This window comes from Oncorhynchus tshawytscha, unplaced genomic scaffold (assembly GCF_018296145.1).
Source record: "Oncorhynchus tshawytscha isolate Ot180627B unplaced genomic scaffold, Otsh_v2.0 Un_contig_10661_pilon_pilon, whole genome shotgun sequence".
In the NCBI taxonomy this organism is placed as follows: domain Eukaryota; kingdom Metazoa; phylum Chordata; class Actinopteri; order Salmoniformes; family Salmonidae; genus Oncorhynchus; species Oncorhynchus tshawytscha.
The window spans coordinates 5,726-21,854 of record NW_024607699.1 but is presented as its reverse complement, the minus strand read 5'-3'; the positions used below and the strand labels follow the sequence as shown (position 1 = coordinate 21,854).

Sequence of the window (16,129 nt, the reverse complement as noted above, 5' to 3'; positions counted from 1 at the left end):
AACTCCTCCATCGTGTACCGGCCAGGTGAGCTAAAACAACATTCTCAGTGGAACAGAATGAGAAATGAAGGAGCCACACCCATGCAGAGGAACAACATGTCAGCAACATGTGAGCGGGCAAAGAGATTGAGTTGCAGGCTTGGGCATCAACATCGACTAAACCGTTCTTGCAAGCTCCATCAGTTGTACTTAAAAAGTCTCTAACTTAGGTTGAAAGTATTAACACAGATAGTACAGCATATCCATGCGTATCATAGTATCCAATTACTTTGTTATACAGGTATAAGTGATATTATAAGAATAGTCTAACCAACATTTCTGTCAAATTAAATCAAATTCATATATTGTTGTACACAATAGATGGTTTAAAGGAGAAGTGAGCTGCAACAGTCCCCCAAAATGTTTGTTTTATTGACAACTTAAAAACTGCCTTTCCCTCCACATCTTTTTCTAAAGTCTAAGAGAAAAAGGGTTAAATCTAGCTACGTAGTCTAAAGGCCACGCCTCAGTCATGAACCTATAATGAAGTATGACGCACACAGCATATTGTCTACCGTACTTTTACAATAATGCCCTCTCAAGCTCTTCCGCAACCCGACCTCCTCGTTCAGTCAAGAAGAGAACAAAGACTTGTCACGCCACGCCTTATTCCCACAAACAGGAAATGTGGAATGTTTTGATCTGAGGTCAGTTAACCTTAAACCGGTTTTGATAGGCCAACCTAACACAATCAAGAACACCTCTTCTGTCACTGGTCCAGTTTGTACGTTTCCAGATTTTGAACAGGATAAATGCATGTTAATATTTCAAATGTTCCTCAAAGCAAAGATAATCGTAAAGCAATAACAAAATCCCATGATGTCTTTGTATCAGTGATGATACCATGCACATCAAGGAATAATATTATACCCTTAACTTTTTGTAAGAGAGAGAATGCTGTTTAGTCAGTAATACATTAGTAATAGTTATAACATAATGCATCAGTCGGGAGGAACTCAGGGCATCAGCGGAGCACCAGGTGTTTTGTCATCTGACTACCTTTCCCAGAGAAGTACACACGTGCATGACTCAACCTGTTGAGAGGAAAATTACCAAGATGTGTCAGACAGAAACTCAAGGGAAGTTTTGTATCACACATTTTCAGCATATTCGACGATGACTGTATTCATGTTTACCTAATAGTTATTGAGCACTGTGGAACAAATAAATAGACAATATTAACATCAAGTAGAGATGTTTTTGGTTATAGGAGGACATTTCAGATATATTATATTGAAGCAAACAAGAGAGAAGATTGAACCAGTTAGACTCATCTTAAATGTGATGTTATATTGTCCATTAGGCCACCAGTTAATGTATTTGGAACATAGGTAGTCTAATCAGATAAATGTTTTGTGTTATATCTAGATTGTCTGAGATGCCTCAACCATAGAGGGGAAGGTTTAGGCTAAGGCTTTGTAGTCGGCACTCTACAGCACAGCGATAACAACTGGCAACACCCTCATGTTCTCTCCAGTCTGCTGGAGAAACGAAACCTCAGAGCAACAAGCCTCAGGTCCTACAGTTAAACACTAGCAGTAAAACAGTGGTAAAATAATCAAAAGCACAGAGATGAGTGATAAAAGGCTGTGTTTGTGTTTGTTATGTAAGAGGTCCATATGAGGGAATTCATCTTTATTGACTCATCATATGAATGTACCAATATCCTGTAATGTAATGTATCTCTTTCTAAGACCAAACAGGAAGTAGGAAAATAGCAATTGTGGATTTCCAAAACAAGCTTTTCCATCCATTTATTCTAGGGAAAACCAGGACATAGAGATACAGGTTCCTTTTCCAACAGGACAATGACCATAAGCACACAGCCAATACAATGCAGGAGTGGCGTCAGGGCAAGTCTCTGAATGTCCTTAAGCGCCAGAGCCCGGACTTGGACAGATCTAAACATCTCTGGAGAAACCTGAAAATAGCTGTGCAGTGACGATCCCCAACCAACCTGAGTAGAGCTTGAGAGGATCTGTACGGAAGAATGGGAGAACCTTCCCAAATACAAGTGTACTGAGTAAAGGGTCGGAATACTTACGTAAATGTGATATTTTAGTTTGTATAAAAAAAGAAATTGCAAAAATCTCAATAAACCTGTTTTTACCTTGTCACTGTGGGGTATTGTGTGTAGATTCATGAGTAAAAAAAAGATGTAATAAATGTTAGAATAAGGCTGTAATGTAACAAAATGTGGAAAAGGTCAAGGGGTCTGAATACTTTCTGAATGCACTCTTTATTGGCAAAAATAAGGGGTACATAAAAATCTAAATGTTTCCTTAGCTTCCTTATATCGCTCAGATATAGGACAGACACTTCAGAACAAACTTCCTATAGATTCATTGGGGGGACTATCTGTTCTTCCATGTAGTGAATTTGTTATTCAATGTATGGGAAGTAAATCCAAATAAAATTGTTCATCAAATACATTAGTATATATATTTTTATACTTCAACGGGTCTAGATCAAATAGCTAAAATATCCTTGGTATGACCTTCTTAAAACAATTCCATATAGCTTAGTCGAACCCTATTCTGAGCCGACTTCGCATTCGCCATCCCCTCAAGAGTGGCATTTGGTTCACACCTGGGAAGCAGCCCAATTAGAAAACGAATGAAATCCCTTCCAACCGATGTAAACTCCTCCTACCCGATGTAAACTCCTCCTACCCGATGTACCGGCCAGGTGAGCTAAAAAAAAACATTCTCATTGGAACAGAATGAGAAATGGAGGAGCCACACCCATGCAGAGGAACAACATGTCAGCAACCTGTGAGCGGGCAACGAGCAGCATTTCCAGGCTCGCCCAGGGCGTCAAAATCACCTAAACCGTTCTGGAAAACCACATCAACTGCTCTTAAAAAGTCTCTAACTTAGGTTGAAAGTATTAACACAGATAGTACAACATATCCATGTGTATCATGGTATCCAATTACTTTGTTACGCTGGTATGAGTGGTATTATAAGAATAGTCTAACCAACATTTCTGTCAAATTAAATTAAACCAATATATTGATGTACATAATAGATGGTTTAAAGAAGAAGCGGTCCCCCAAAAGTGTTGTTTTATTGACAACTTAAAAAGTGCCTTTGCCTCCACATCTTTTTCTAAAGTGAAAGTTGGTTAAAACTAGCTACTAGTCTAAAGCCCATGCCTTAGACTAGTTTATTTTTCAGTCATGAGCCTATAATGAAGTATGATGCACACATCTTATTGCCTACAGTAATTTTCCAGTGAAGTATACTGTCCTCTCAAGCTGTTCCGAGTCATCATAAACACGGAAGCTGGGAGAAACCGAACCCCCTGTGGAAAAGTGAGACTCACAGGTACATGTTGGTTGTTTTGCTCTAGGACGACAACAGGTCTCACAAGATTTGTCTGAAGGTCCCCCGGTTCCAGTTGAAAAAATGAATGGAGGTACAATATATATTGAGACTGTTTAGTGCCAAAAATAAGGTGTTAAACACATGTAAAAATACATATTTAAAAAATAAATATATATATATTCCTGATCTTTCTTATATCTCTCAGATATAGGACAGACACTCCAGAACAAACTTCCTATAGATTCATTGTAGGGGACTATCTGTTCTTCCATGTAGTGAATCTGTTATTCAATGCATTTGTATGGGCTATTAGCAGTAAGGCCCAAAATAATTTGATTTAAAAAAATGTATTTAAAAAATATAGACTTCAAGCAGTCTTGAAATTGAAAATCAAATAGCTAAATGATTATTGGTATGACCTCCTTAAAACAATTCCATATAGCTTCGGAGAACCTTACTCTGAGCCGACTTCGCCAACCGCTCAAGAGGGGCATTTGGTTCACACCCACGAATTGATTGCATTTCTTTTACATAAGAAATGCAATCAGTTTCAATCTGGAAAAACTCCTCCATTGTGTAATGGCCAGGTGAGCTAAAACAACATTCTCAGTAGAACAGAATGAGAAATGAAGGAGCCACACCCATGCAGAGGAACAACATGTCAGCAACATGTGAGCGGGCAAAGAGATTGAGTTGAAGGCTCGCCCAGGGCATCAACATCGACTAAAGCGTTCTTGCAAGCTCCATCAGTTGTACTTAAAAAATATCTCATTTAGGTCGAACGTAACACAGATAGCACAACATATCCATCCGTATCATGGTATCCAATTACTTTGTTATACTGGTATAAGTAGTATTATAAGAATAGTCTAACCTACATTTCTGTCAAATTAAATCAAATCCATACATCGTTGCACACAATAGATGGTTTAAAGGAGAAGTGAGCTGCAACAGTCCCCCAAAATGTTTGTTTTATTGACAACTTAAAAACTGCCTTTCCCTCCACGTCTTTTTCTAAAGTCTACGAGAAAAAGTGTTAAATCTTGCCACGTAGTCTAAAGGCCACGCCTCAGTCATGAACCTATAATGAAATATGATGCACACAGCATATTGCCTATAGTCATTGTCCAGTGAACTATACTGTCCTCTCAAGCTCTTTCGTGTTCAGTCAAGAAGGACTTGTCACGCCACTTCTTACGCAACAGCCCTAAAGAAGGAGCTCAAACGTTTTTTGTTTTGTTGGTAAATTGCCTTTACATTTCATACAGGCTACATTTGAATCTGGTAAGCTATGTTACGATAGACTTGTTTGTAATATAAGTGTTTCAATGAAGGGGTGATAGCCTTCCGGAAATGTATGTTTATTTTGTTCTAATTACTATTACCATAAATATTGGTTCTATGGTTTCGGTTCCTGAGTAGGCTAATAAAAATAAATGTATGTCTGCTGAAGAAACGTGTCTTTGGTGAGAAGAAAGTGTTTTATACTTTGGCTTGAGAAATCCATTAGATACATTAGAGAAGTAGCATATGCTGCGTTCATGTGCTATCGGAGTTATCGGAAGTTCTGACTGTGAAGTTTCACTTGAATGACCCTTCACACCAGAATTACAATTCGGGAAACTGTGTGAGCTACCGAATTGTGACCACTGACCTTTTACATTTTCGAACAAAAGATGATAACAATACGTTTTTGACAAGCACAAGATGGGTACGGCATAAGGTAGCTAGTTTAACCATATTGATCATATTGTAACGAACCTGGGTTTATATCAATGTTAATCAAGCTAGCTAACGTAATTATAAGCAACGTTAGTTAGCTTATCAAAGTAGCTAAAATCGTATATGTTGAAAAATTGTTCCGATCAAAATGCACATGAATGAAACAAAGTCATATTTCCAACATCGCAGTTAGGAAATAGAACGCTCCGACGACTACATAACCGCAGCATTAACCTACGTGGAATTACGATCGATCCCTCTGCTCACGCGTGCTGAATGCGCTTATAGAAATAGATGACTATAAAAACGTGTCAAACTGATGGGATACAGAAGCTACAATCCTTGCCAAATGAGGAGAGCTTTATCACAACTTCAAAATGGACTGGTTGACTGAAGTAGGGAAATATGTATTCCAGCAATGAGCTGCAGTTTTGGAAGAACTGCGTCATTTTCAGTTTAGGTGACTTTGCGAGTGAACCTAGTTATCACAGTCACAAAGTCAGCCTTGTCTATATCGTACATATTCATATACAAAAGCTTAAGGTTAGGTTTAGGCACAAGGTTAACAATGTGATTAAGGTTAGGGTTAAGGGTTAGGTTTAAAATCTGATTTTAGGAAGCGAAATGTAGAAACAGGCAGGGTTTCGGACGTTGTGGCTGTGGTAACTATTGAATACCCTACATTGCGAACCGCTAGTGTCATTTACTACAATTGGTTAGCCTTGGCTATCACCACCCTGCATATAGACAGCATCCACACTGGAAATATGCAAAAACAATTAGTTTATAAAGACAAAGAGCGTATTTTCATCAGAACCACTAAGCCTAGGCCTACTCCCCAAACATATGTCGTGGCCCTAATTCATCCCAATGCAGTGTGCAATGAAAAATTGTTAATACATTTAGATCATTCCAAGGAACCGCATAATGAACTAAATGGAACGTCTGTATATCGATAAGAAGACAGATTTAGGTTTGTAACCCTGGAAAATATGTGTTTCAACATGCCGAATTGAGACCCGTTTCAAATTACCATTCTTTGTGAATAACTGTTCAGACGCGAGATGCGAATCACTTCGCAGTATTCTGTTATTTTTTAATCTCTTATATTAAATCATGCTTTTACTATACAATATGTGTATTGACTGTGATAAGTGCTCGGGAAATAAGAGCGTCTATATTAGCAAAACAAGGCTATGAAATTGCACAGCCATAGGCTTCTATAAGCAAGCGCCACACTGAGGTTACTACTTTATTGAAGATGTGTTCCAGGATACACTATAACCAGTTGATATTACAGTTTCATTAAATTCATCTTAAATGTGTTTTTTTTTATTGACTGAATTGACCTACATTAAACAATTTAGCTATTAGGATTCCTTACCTGTAATTGTAATGATAAATTGGACATTGTTGACATATTTCCCAGTGCAGACATTGTTCTAGAAATAGCTTATTTTTTATTTGAGTACTGGAGTACTCAAACAGCCAAAAAAAAGTCAAATGCCCATCCCTAGGTTTATACGGAATATTTAGGTGTATACAACTATTTAATGTAAGCCTATTTCAACTTTATTAGGTGTGCTTCACTCAAATAAAGGATTTATTGGAATGACATATAAAATTGTAATTGTCATGTTGATCTGATGGGATGGTAGACCAATCCCAAAATTATTCATATTATTCATGAGTAGTGTTTATTCATTTTGGTGTGGATTCTTCGAGTTTAAGTGCTTTTTTTGACCTACTTGTTCACCAGCATTTGTATTGTTTTCCCAACAGTCATCGGGGGAATCATCACATCAATGGGGTAAAGATATTTCAATTATAAAAATGTAAGATATGATATATATACATATACTACTATATATATACTACTAAATATGTCAACAATGTCCAATTTATCATTACAATTACAGGTAAGGAATCCTAATAGCTAAATTGTTTAATGTAGGTCAATTCAGTCAATAAAAAAAAACACATTTAAGATGAATTTAATGAAACTGTAATATCAACTGGTTATAGTGTATTCTGGAACACATCTTCAATAAAGTAGTAACCTCAGTGTGGCGCTTGCTTATAGAAGCCTATGGCTGTGCAATTTCATAGCCTTGTTTTGCTAATATAGACGCTCTTATTTCCCGAGCACTTATCACAGTCAATACACATATTGTATAGTAAAAGCATGATTTAATATAAGAGATTAAAAAATAACAGAATACTGCGAAGTGATTCGCATCTCGCGTCTGAACAGTTATTCACAAAGAATGGTAATTTGAAACGGGTCTCAATTCGGCATGTTGAAACACATATTTTTCAGGGTTACAAACCTAAATCTGTCTTCTTATCGATATACAGACGTTCAATTTAGTTCATTATGCGGTTCCTTGGAATGATCTAAATGTATTAACAATTTTTCATTGCACACTGCATTGGGATGAATTAGGGCCACGACATATGTTTGGGGAGTAGGCCTAGGCTTAGTGGTTCTGATGAAAATACGCTCTTTGTCTTTATAAACGTTTTTATAGTCATCTATTTCTATAAGCGCATTCAGCACGCGTGAGCAGAGGGATCGATCGTAATTCCACGTAGGTTAATGCTGCGGTTATGTAGTCGTCGGAGCGTTCTATTTCCTAACTGCGATGTTGGAAATATGACTTTGTTTCATTCATGTGCATTTTGATCGGAACAATTTTTCAACATATACGATTTTAGCTACTTTGATAAGCTAACTAACGTTGCTTATAATTACGTTAGCTAGCTTGATTAACATTGATATAAACCCAGGTTCTTATTAGGTGTGCTTCACTCAAATAAAGGATTTATTGGAATGACATTTAAAATTGTAATTGTCATGTTGATCTGATGGGATGGTAGGCCAATCCCAAAATTATTCATATTATTCATGAGTAGTGTTTATTCATTTTGGTGTGGATTCTTCGAGTTTAAGTGCATTTTTTGACCTACTTGTTCACCAGCATTTGTATTGTTTTCCCAACAGTCATCGGGGAATCATCACATCAATGGGGTAAAGATATTTCAATTATAAAAATGTAAGATATGATAGATCTGATATATATATATATATTGAGGCTCCAGGTTATTTACATGGAAATGACGTTGACCCACACTTTGTTTATTACATTTATTGACTTGATGAATTTCAATTGTTTAAGAATTTACTCAAGGCATGTCTGGGTTCCTTACCTAATTTGCAAATGTGTATTTCTTGTTGTTTTAGTTAAATAAATTCAAATCAGTTTAATAAAACAAAACGTATACTGTTTTTATCATTTTATACAGGTTAAAGAAGATAAACACTGAGTTTCTTCGCTGTGAGAGGGAAAAAGAAGGTATCAGCCGAATTTCTTTTTTTCTTTGTAGTGTATTGTCATCCAATGGCCTTTAAAAGGAAATGTCTGATTCAGCTGACATATGCAGCATTTACCGTGAATGCGATCTCCGTGAACATTGCCTTTAAAAGCCGCATTGCCTGTTACCCGCAATTGGATTGAATCCCGAGTTTAGGCAACACCTAGACCTCATATTTTACACGTTTAATGTTTTTCAATAAACAATTTCCATAAACATTCAAATTTCATGATAGAGAAATTGAATGTCATAAGAAGATAAAGTTGCTTGCTTACTGGTGACTTGTGGCCACTAGGGCCCCTCCTTCACTATATGAAAACAGTGTCTTCATGTTTTATGATTGGTTGTCATTCTATACTATATAAGGCCTAAGGCCGATTCTTTAAAAATCCACAAGGAAATCAAAAAGCTAGCAGATCCCTCTAGATTTCCATTCGTTGCGCTGATTCTATTTAGCATTCCCTCCAGAGACGATTTTCAACTTCCTTCAAACTACATGCAGACAAAAAATGGTATCCATGAGTTCATATGACTCTGGGTAAGTAGAACAATTGCCAAAATCTCAAACTATTCCTTTAAGTGAATTTTTAAGTTATTGTCCTTTTAGAATTCAGTGTTCCAAACAACCTCCATTTCTAATGTGTTTGCAGCTCAGATGCCCTACTGTACATTTGGGCCCCATTAAAAGAAGCATTACTAACTAGTCACGGCTCTAAATGGGAACACATCAAGTATATCACGTTTGTCTGATTTATACCATAACCTATTGACAATTGTTTATAACACATCTTTGCTGCTTTCTTTTCGTAGTTTTCATCAGACATTTTTCTTCCTCTGTCGTATTAATGCATAGTGGTCCAATTCCTATGTTGACATATAATAGTGGCTCAAGCATGTCCATTAAATCATCACATGTGCCTGTGGGAGACTTGTACGAGGTTTGAGAAGTAGTACATTTTTCAAACTAGGATTTTGGCCGGGATGCGTGACGAATCTCTCTGAAAGTCGGTGGGACCTAGACATCAGAGAAGACAGATAGCTCTGGACACCAGATTCATCAGTGCCAAAGAAGAAATGTTGGATGAAGATATCTCATTATATAGGTAGGCTATCAAGTGTTCGATTGGTGTGACAGAAGAAACATTCAATCAATGTGTTTGTGGATCTGCAGGTGAATGCATGTGAACAGTGTGACAGAAGAAAACATGGATGTAGGTGATGGGTGATGGTATTTGGACTGATGTCTCAGCTGTGAGGAGGTTGTTTGGCTGTGTTGGTCAATGAGTGTCTGTGACACCCGGTTCCCTTTTCACCACCTCCATTGAAGAATCATTCCGGACTTGGATTTTACATTTCCAAAATGAAAGTTTAATTAAGAATTGACTGTAATTACCTGCCCTATTGGACATTAAAACAATACAGTAGCTATACATTTTGTGCCGACAAACAAAGCCATATTTTCCCTATGCTAACCAACGTAGGCCTACAGTATGTATTACGCAAAGACACCTCCAACACGTCACAACTCGGACCCACTATCACGACCCCATTGCTGAAACCCTCATTCACGCCTGGACAATTGCAGCACCATTCTCTATAGACTCCCTGACAAAACACTGGACCTACTTCCATACATTCAATCTCAGCTGCCAGAGTCCTCACACACACCAGACCTTGGGACATCACAACCTTCATCAAACTTCACTGGCTCCCAGTTCAATCCAGCATCATCTTCAAGCAACTCTTGCTCACCAACAAATAGACTGGCCCCCACATACCTCTCCAACCTCCTACACTCCCACCGATTTACTGCGCTCCTCTGACACTGGCCTCCTCACCCTCCCTCGCAACAGGCTCTGCTCCATGTGAGAACGTCCTTTAAGCAGTGCAGGCCCCCAGCTCTGGAACTCCCTCTCCATGTCAGAACCTCACAATCCATACACATATTCTAGTCCACACTAAGACTTCACACAGGCTTACCCAAAATGGCTGTTGTCTAAGCTTTTATCTGTTGTTGTTTACTCCCCTGGTTAGTTTGTCATCATGTTCAGTGTGCTGCCTGGTTAGTCTGTCATCATGTTTAGTGTGCTGCCTGGTTAGTCTGTCATCATGTTTAGTGTTCTGCCTGGTTAGTCTGTCATCATGTTTAGTGTTCTTCCTGGTTAGTCTGTCATCATGTTTAGTGTTCTTCCTGGTTAGTCTGTCATCATGTTTAGTGTTCTCCCTGGTTAGTCTGTCATCATGTTTAGTGTTCTTCCTGGTTAGTCTGTCATCATGTTTAGTGTTCTTCCTGGTTAGTCTGTCATCATGTTTAGTGTTCTTCCTGGTTAGTCTGTCATCATGTTTAGTGTTCTCCCTGGTTAGTCTGTCATCATGTTTAGTGTTCTCCCTGGTTAGTCTGTCATCATGTTTAGTGTTCTCCCTGGTTAGTCTGTCATCATGTTTAGTGTTCTTCCTGGTTAGTCTGTCATCATGTTTAGTGTTCTTCCTGGTTAGTCTGTCATCATGTTTAGTGTTCTCCTGGTTAGTCTCTCATCATGTTTAGTGTTCTCCCTGGTTAGTCTGTCATCATGTTTAGTGTTCTTCCTGGTTAGTCTGTCATCATGTTTATTGCTCTCCTGGTTAGTCTGTCATCATGTTTAGTGTTCTCCCTGGTTAGTCTGTCATCATGTTTAGTGCTCTCCTGGTTAGTCTGTCATCATGTTTAGTGTTCTGCCTGGTTAGTCTGTCATCATGTTTAGTGTTCTGCCTGGTTAGTCTGTCATCATGTTTAGTGTTCTCCTGGTTAGTCTGTCATCATGTTTAGTGTTCTGCCTGGTTAGTCTGTCATCATGTTTAGTGTTCTTCCTGGTTAGTCTGTCATCATGTTTATTGCTCTCCTGGTTAGTCTGTCATCATGTTTATTGCTCTCCCTGGTTAGTCTGTCATCATGTTTAGTGTTCTCCTGGTTAGTCTGTCATCATGTTTATTGCTCTCCCTGGTTAGTCTGTCATCATGTGTAGTGCTCTCCCTGGTTAGTCTGTCATCATGTTTAGTGCTCTCCCTGGTTAGTCTGTCATCATGTTTAGTGTTCTCCCTGGTTAGTCTGTCATCATGTTTAGTGCTCTCCCTGGTTAGTCTGTCATCATGTTTATTGCTCTCCCTGGTTAGTCTGTCATCATGTTTAGTGTTCTCCCTGGTTAGTCTCTCATCATGTTTAGTGTTCTCCTGGTTAGTCTGTCATCATGTTTAGTGTTCTGCCTGGTTAGTCTGTCATCATGTTTAGTGTTCTCCTGGTTAGTCTGTCATCATGTTTAGTGTTCTCCCTGGTTAGTCTGTCATCATGTTTATTGCTCTCCCTGGTTAGTCTCTCATCATGTTTAGTGTTCTGCCTGGTTAGTCTGTCATCATGTTTAGTGCTCTCCTGGTTAGTCTGTCATCATGTTTAGTGCTCTCCCTGGTCAGTCTGTCATCATGTTTAGTGTTCTCCCTGGTTAGTCTGTCATCATGTTTAGTGTTCTCCTGGTTAGCCTGTCATCATGTTTAGTGCTCTCCTGGTTAGTCTGTCATCATGTTTAGTGCTCTCCCTGGTTAGTCTGTCATCATGTTTATTGCTCTCCCTGGTTAGTCTGTCATCATGTTTAGTGCTCTCCCTGGTTAGTCTGTCATCATGTTTATTGCTCTCCCTGGTTAGTCTGTCATCATGTTTATTGCTCTCCCTGGTTAGTCTGTCATCATGTTTATTGCTCTCCCTGGTTAGTCTGTCATCATGTTTAGTGTTCTCCCTGGTTAGTCTGTCATCATGTTTATTGTTCTCCCTGGTTAGTCTCTCATCATGTTTAGTGTTCTTCCTGGTTAGTCTGTCATCATGTTTAGTGTTCTCCATGGTTAGTCTGTCATCATGTTTAGTGTTCTCCCTGGTTAGTCTGTCATCATGTTTAGTGTTCTTCCTGGTTAGTCTGTCATCATGTTTAGTGCTCTCCCTGGTTAGTCTGTCATCATGTTTATTGCTCTCCCTGGTTAGTCTGTCATCATGTTTAGTGCTCTCCCTGGTTAGTCTGTCATCATGTTTATTGCTCTCCCTGGTTAGTCTGTCATCATGTTTAGTGCTCTCCCTGGTTAGTCTGTCATCATGTTTATTGCTCTCCCTGGTTAGTCTGTCATCATGTTTAGTGTTCTTCCTGGTTAGTCTGTCATCATGTTTAGTGTTCTGCCTGGTTAGTCTGTCATCATGTTTAGTGTTCTGCCTGGTTAGTCTGTCATCATGTTTAGTGTTCTGCCTGGTTAGTCTGTCATCATGTTTAGTGCTCTCCCTGGTTAGTCTGTCATCATGTTTATTGCTCTCCCTGGTTAGTCTGTCATCATGTTTAGTGTTCTCCCTGGTTAGTCTGTCATCATGTTTATTGCTCTCCCTGGTTAGTCTGTCATCATGTTTAGTGCTCTGCCTGGTTAGTCTGTCATCATGTTTAGTGTTCTCCCTGGTTAGTCTCTCATCATGTTTAGTGCTCTCCCTGGTTAGTCTGTCATCATGTTCAGTGTGCTGCCTGGTTAGTCTGTCATCATGTGTAGTGCTCTCCCTGGTTAGTCTGTCATCATGTTTAGTGTTCTTCCTGGTTAGTCTGTCATCATGTTTAGTGTTCTCCCTGGTTAGTCTGTCATCATGTTTAGTGTTCTGCCTGGTTAGTCTGTCATCATGTTTATTGCTCTCCCTGGTTAGTCTGTCATCATGTTTAGTGCTCTCCCTGGTTAGTCTGTCATCATGTTTAGTGCTCTCCCTGGTTAGTCTGTCATCATGTTTATTGCTCTTCCTGGTTAGTCTGTCATCATGTTTGAAAAGCACTTAAAATAAAATGTATTAATATTAACATTAAATCAACCTTGGTTAGGGCTGGCAGTCAAATAAGAAATAATAATAGTAAACTATGCACTCAGAATTTCAATGAATTCATTAGTTCTGATTAGATCACTTTTATCCATAGACTTGATGAAGCACTTCAGCTTCCTACCCCACTTTGCTGGATTTCTAACAATCATAGACATGGTGAGAACAAGGTCTATTGACCATAGTGAAACACGTGCAGCATCACAGGTTACCATGGCTGTCAGGTCGAGAATATGATTTCAGGGGGATATTTGGAAGATTTACACTTTAAGACTGCAGCACCGACCTACACAATACAACCTACAAAAGTACTTGAAGCCAATTTCACAAACTTCGGGAGCAAGAAGCTTACCACTTTTGAGCGCACTAGTTGACTTGGATCACAGGAAGATGTCATCACAGCTGGAAACATGTACTGTAACAGCATCAAGATGACCTCCTCTTCATCCACATTTGACCTCAGCCTTTCTGCAGCAACCTTAGCAGCTGATGGGATTTAGCTGCGTGATTTGAGTTACAGCACCAACATTCAATACAGTACTGCCACAGTGTAAGACAACTAGCTGAGACTATACCCACAGCTATATCTTCAGAGATATAAAATGTGGAACAATGGTTGAACATCTGATATGTGAAATGTGAGAACCACCCATCATTGTATGTTTAAAGAGATGCTCCGGAACTGTTGTATCATTTCAACCAGTAGTTTTGAAAGTGGTGCACAGGAGCCAAAACGGGCCTCCTGTACTACATCATCATATGATATGTTACGTCCTGCAAATCCTTATTATTACATGTTTTTTCTGTATGCAATTCAGGTGATATGTTACGAATTCAATTGATAAAATATGTTATGAATTTGTTGTGCTTAATAAGATCCAGGACTGCACCTTTGAATCAGATGGCTAATAATACATTACGATTCAAAATGTCTATATTTGCAGGTTGTAAGTAGTATGTTCTGCACTCTTGACATTTACAATGTTAAATATAGTTTCTAATTATTGTCAGTTGTTGCCACAGATGCTGTGGAATTCCTCGGCCAAATGGAAAAGATTGTGTCGAAATATCGCCACAAGAAGATACCTCTTGCAAAGCCGAAAAGTTACGAGTTGAGAATCGGGGGTCTGGAGGACACTGTTCACGCTGGAGATGGTGAACAGTTAGAAGTTTGGAAAGACTGCTACCTTCCAGAGAGAATGGAGATGGTGGTCATTGGTGCCCTGGATGACTTCCGCTGTTCGGCAGCAGGATGGCAGCTGGTTCTCCTGTTATGTGAAGATGGCAATGTCTACGCCTACGAGTTTGAAGTTCTACACCTTGTTGCCAGAAGCTTGGAGGATCTCTTTAAATCTGGAGCAGAGTTCCCAGGACTGGAGAAACACAGATTTGGAGAATACTTTGAGGAATTGGTAAGACCCAGCAATATTACATTAACTTAGCAAACGTATTAACTTATTTTGTGTTTAACATTAATAAACGAGGCAATCATGTGTTGTTATTGTCAGTTACAGTAGGTCTTGCATTTATTCGTCTACATGTCATTGTTCTTGAATAATTCCAAAATGTAGACATACAGTGTAATGTGTCAATAAGTAAGTTGCTGGACTAGTCAGCTAGTTATTCCACAGTTATATTTTTTCAGACTGAGGAAGAGATGAAGAAAGAGATGCAATGTGATGAAATAAAGAAAATCAATGACGAGCATATTCAGTTCCGAAGAAGTTTGGAGATTGAGATGCTGAGGGATCTCAAAGCAATCAGTCAATCTGAGGTAATAATTACTGTTTGATTCAGACTGAGGGTATGGTACACATAGCAAAACATGACAAAAGTGTGTATATTGAAATCAGGGAAAGTTTAAGACAAAAATCTATTATCTATGCTCGCCCCTAGGTGAACAAACCCTAATACTGCTGTTTGTTTATGTTAATGCTGTCAAAATGTCCGTAAATTATTATGGTAATATTGTGGTAAACTATTTGTGATGTTCCATAACCACTATGTTGTTGATAATGTTTCAGCCAAACATTCAAACCCAACAAAGTAATGAGCCAAGTCGGACCGAATATTCAAGGCCTTCAAAGGAAGCACTAAAAAGGAAGCACTACGAATTCAATGGCTCAGACACAAGCGGATTACAATCCTCACAAGAGGATTACAAAAAGAAAACCAGCCCCGTCGCGGACCAGGATTCCTTGCTCCCAGACAGACTAAATAACATCTTTGCTCGCTTTGAGGACAATACAGTGCCACTGACACGGCCCACTACCAAAACCTGGGACTCTCCTTCACTGCAGCCGACGTGAGTAAAACATTTAAACGTGTTAACCCTCGCAAGGCTGCAGGCCCAGACGGCATCCCCAGCCGCGTCCTCAGAGCATGCGCAGACCAGCTGGCTGGTGTGTTTACGGACATATTCAATCAATCCTTATCCCAGTCTGCTGTCCCCATATGCTTCAAGAGGGCCACCATTGTTCCTGTTTCCAAGAAAGCTAAGGTAACTGAGCTACTGAAGTGCTTTGAGAGACTAGTCAAGGACCATATCACCTCCACCCTATCTGACACCCTAGACCCACTCCAATTTGCTTACCGCCCGAATAGGTTCACAGACGACGCAATCGCAACCACACTGCACACTGCCCTAACCCATCTGGACAAGAGGGATACCTATGTCAGAATGCTGTTCATCGACTACAGCTTAGCATTTAACACCATAGTACCCTCCAAACTCGTCGTCAAGCTCGAGACCCTGGGTCTCGACCCCGCCCTGTGCAACTGGGTACTGGACTTCCTGATGGGC

General features: G+C 39.3%; 1 protein-coding gene across 1 annotated transcript; it reads left to right on the top strand.

Annotated features, from left to right (window-relative positions):
* Positions 1 to 4,493: 4,493 nt before the first annotated feature.
* Positions 4,494 to 15,608, top strand: LOC112239378 (the record flags this gene model as incomplete). Its single annotated transcript, XM_042312572.1, has 7 exons — positions 4,494 to 4,652; positions 6,873 to 6,900; positions 8,095 to 8,121; positions 8,397 to 8,446; positions 14,350 to 14,738; positions 14,972 to 15,100; positions 15,351 to 15,608. Coding segments are annotated over exons 2-7 (858 nt in total), but the record flags the coding sequence as incomplete, so codon positions are not given.
* Between the last annotated feature and the right edge of the window lie 521 nt (positions 15,609 to 16,129).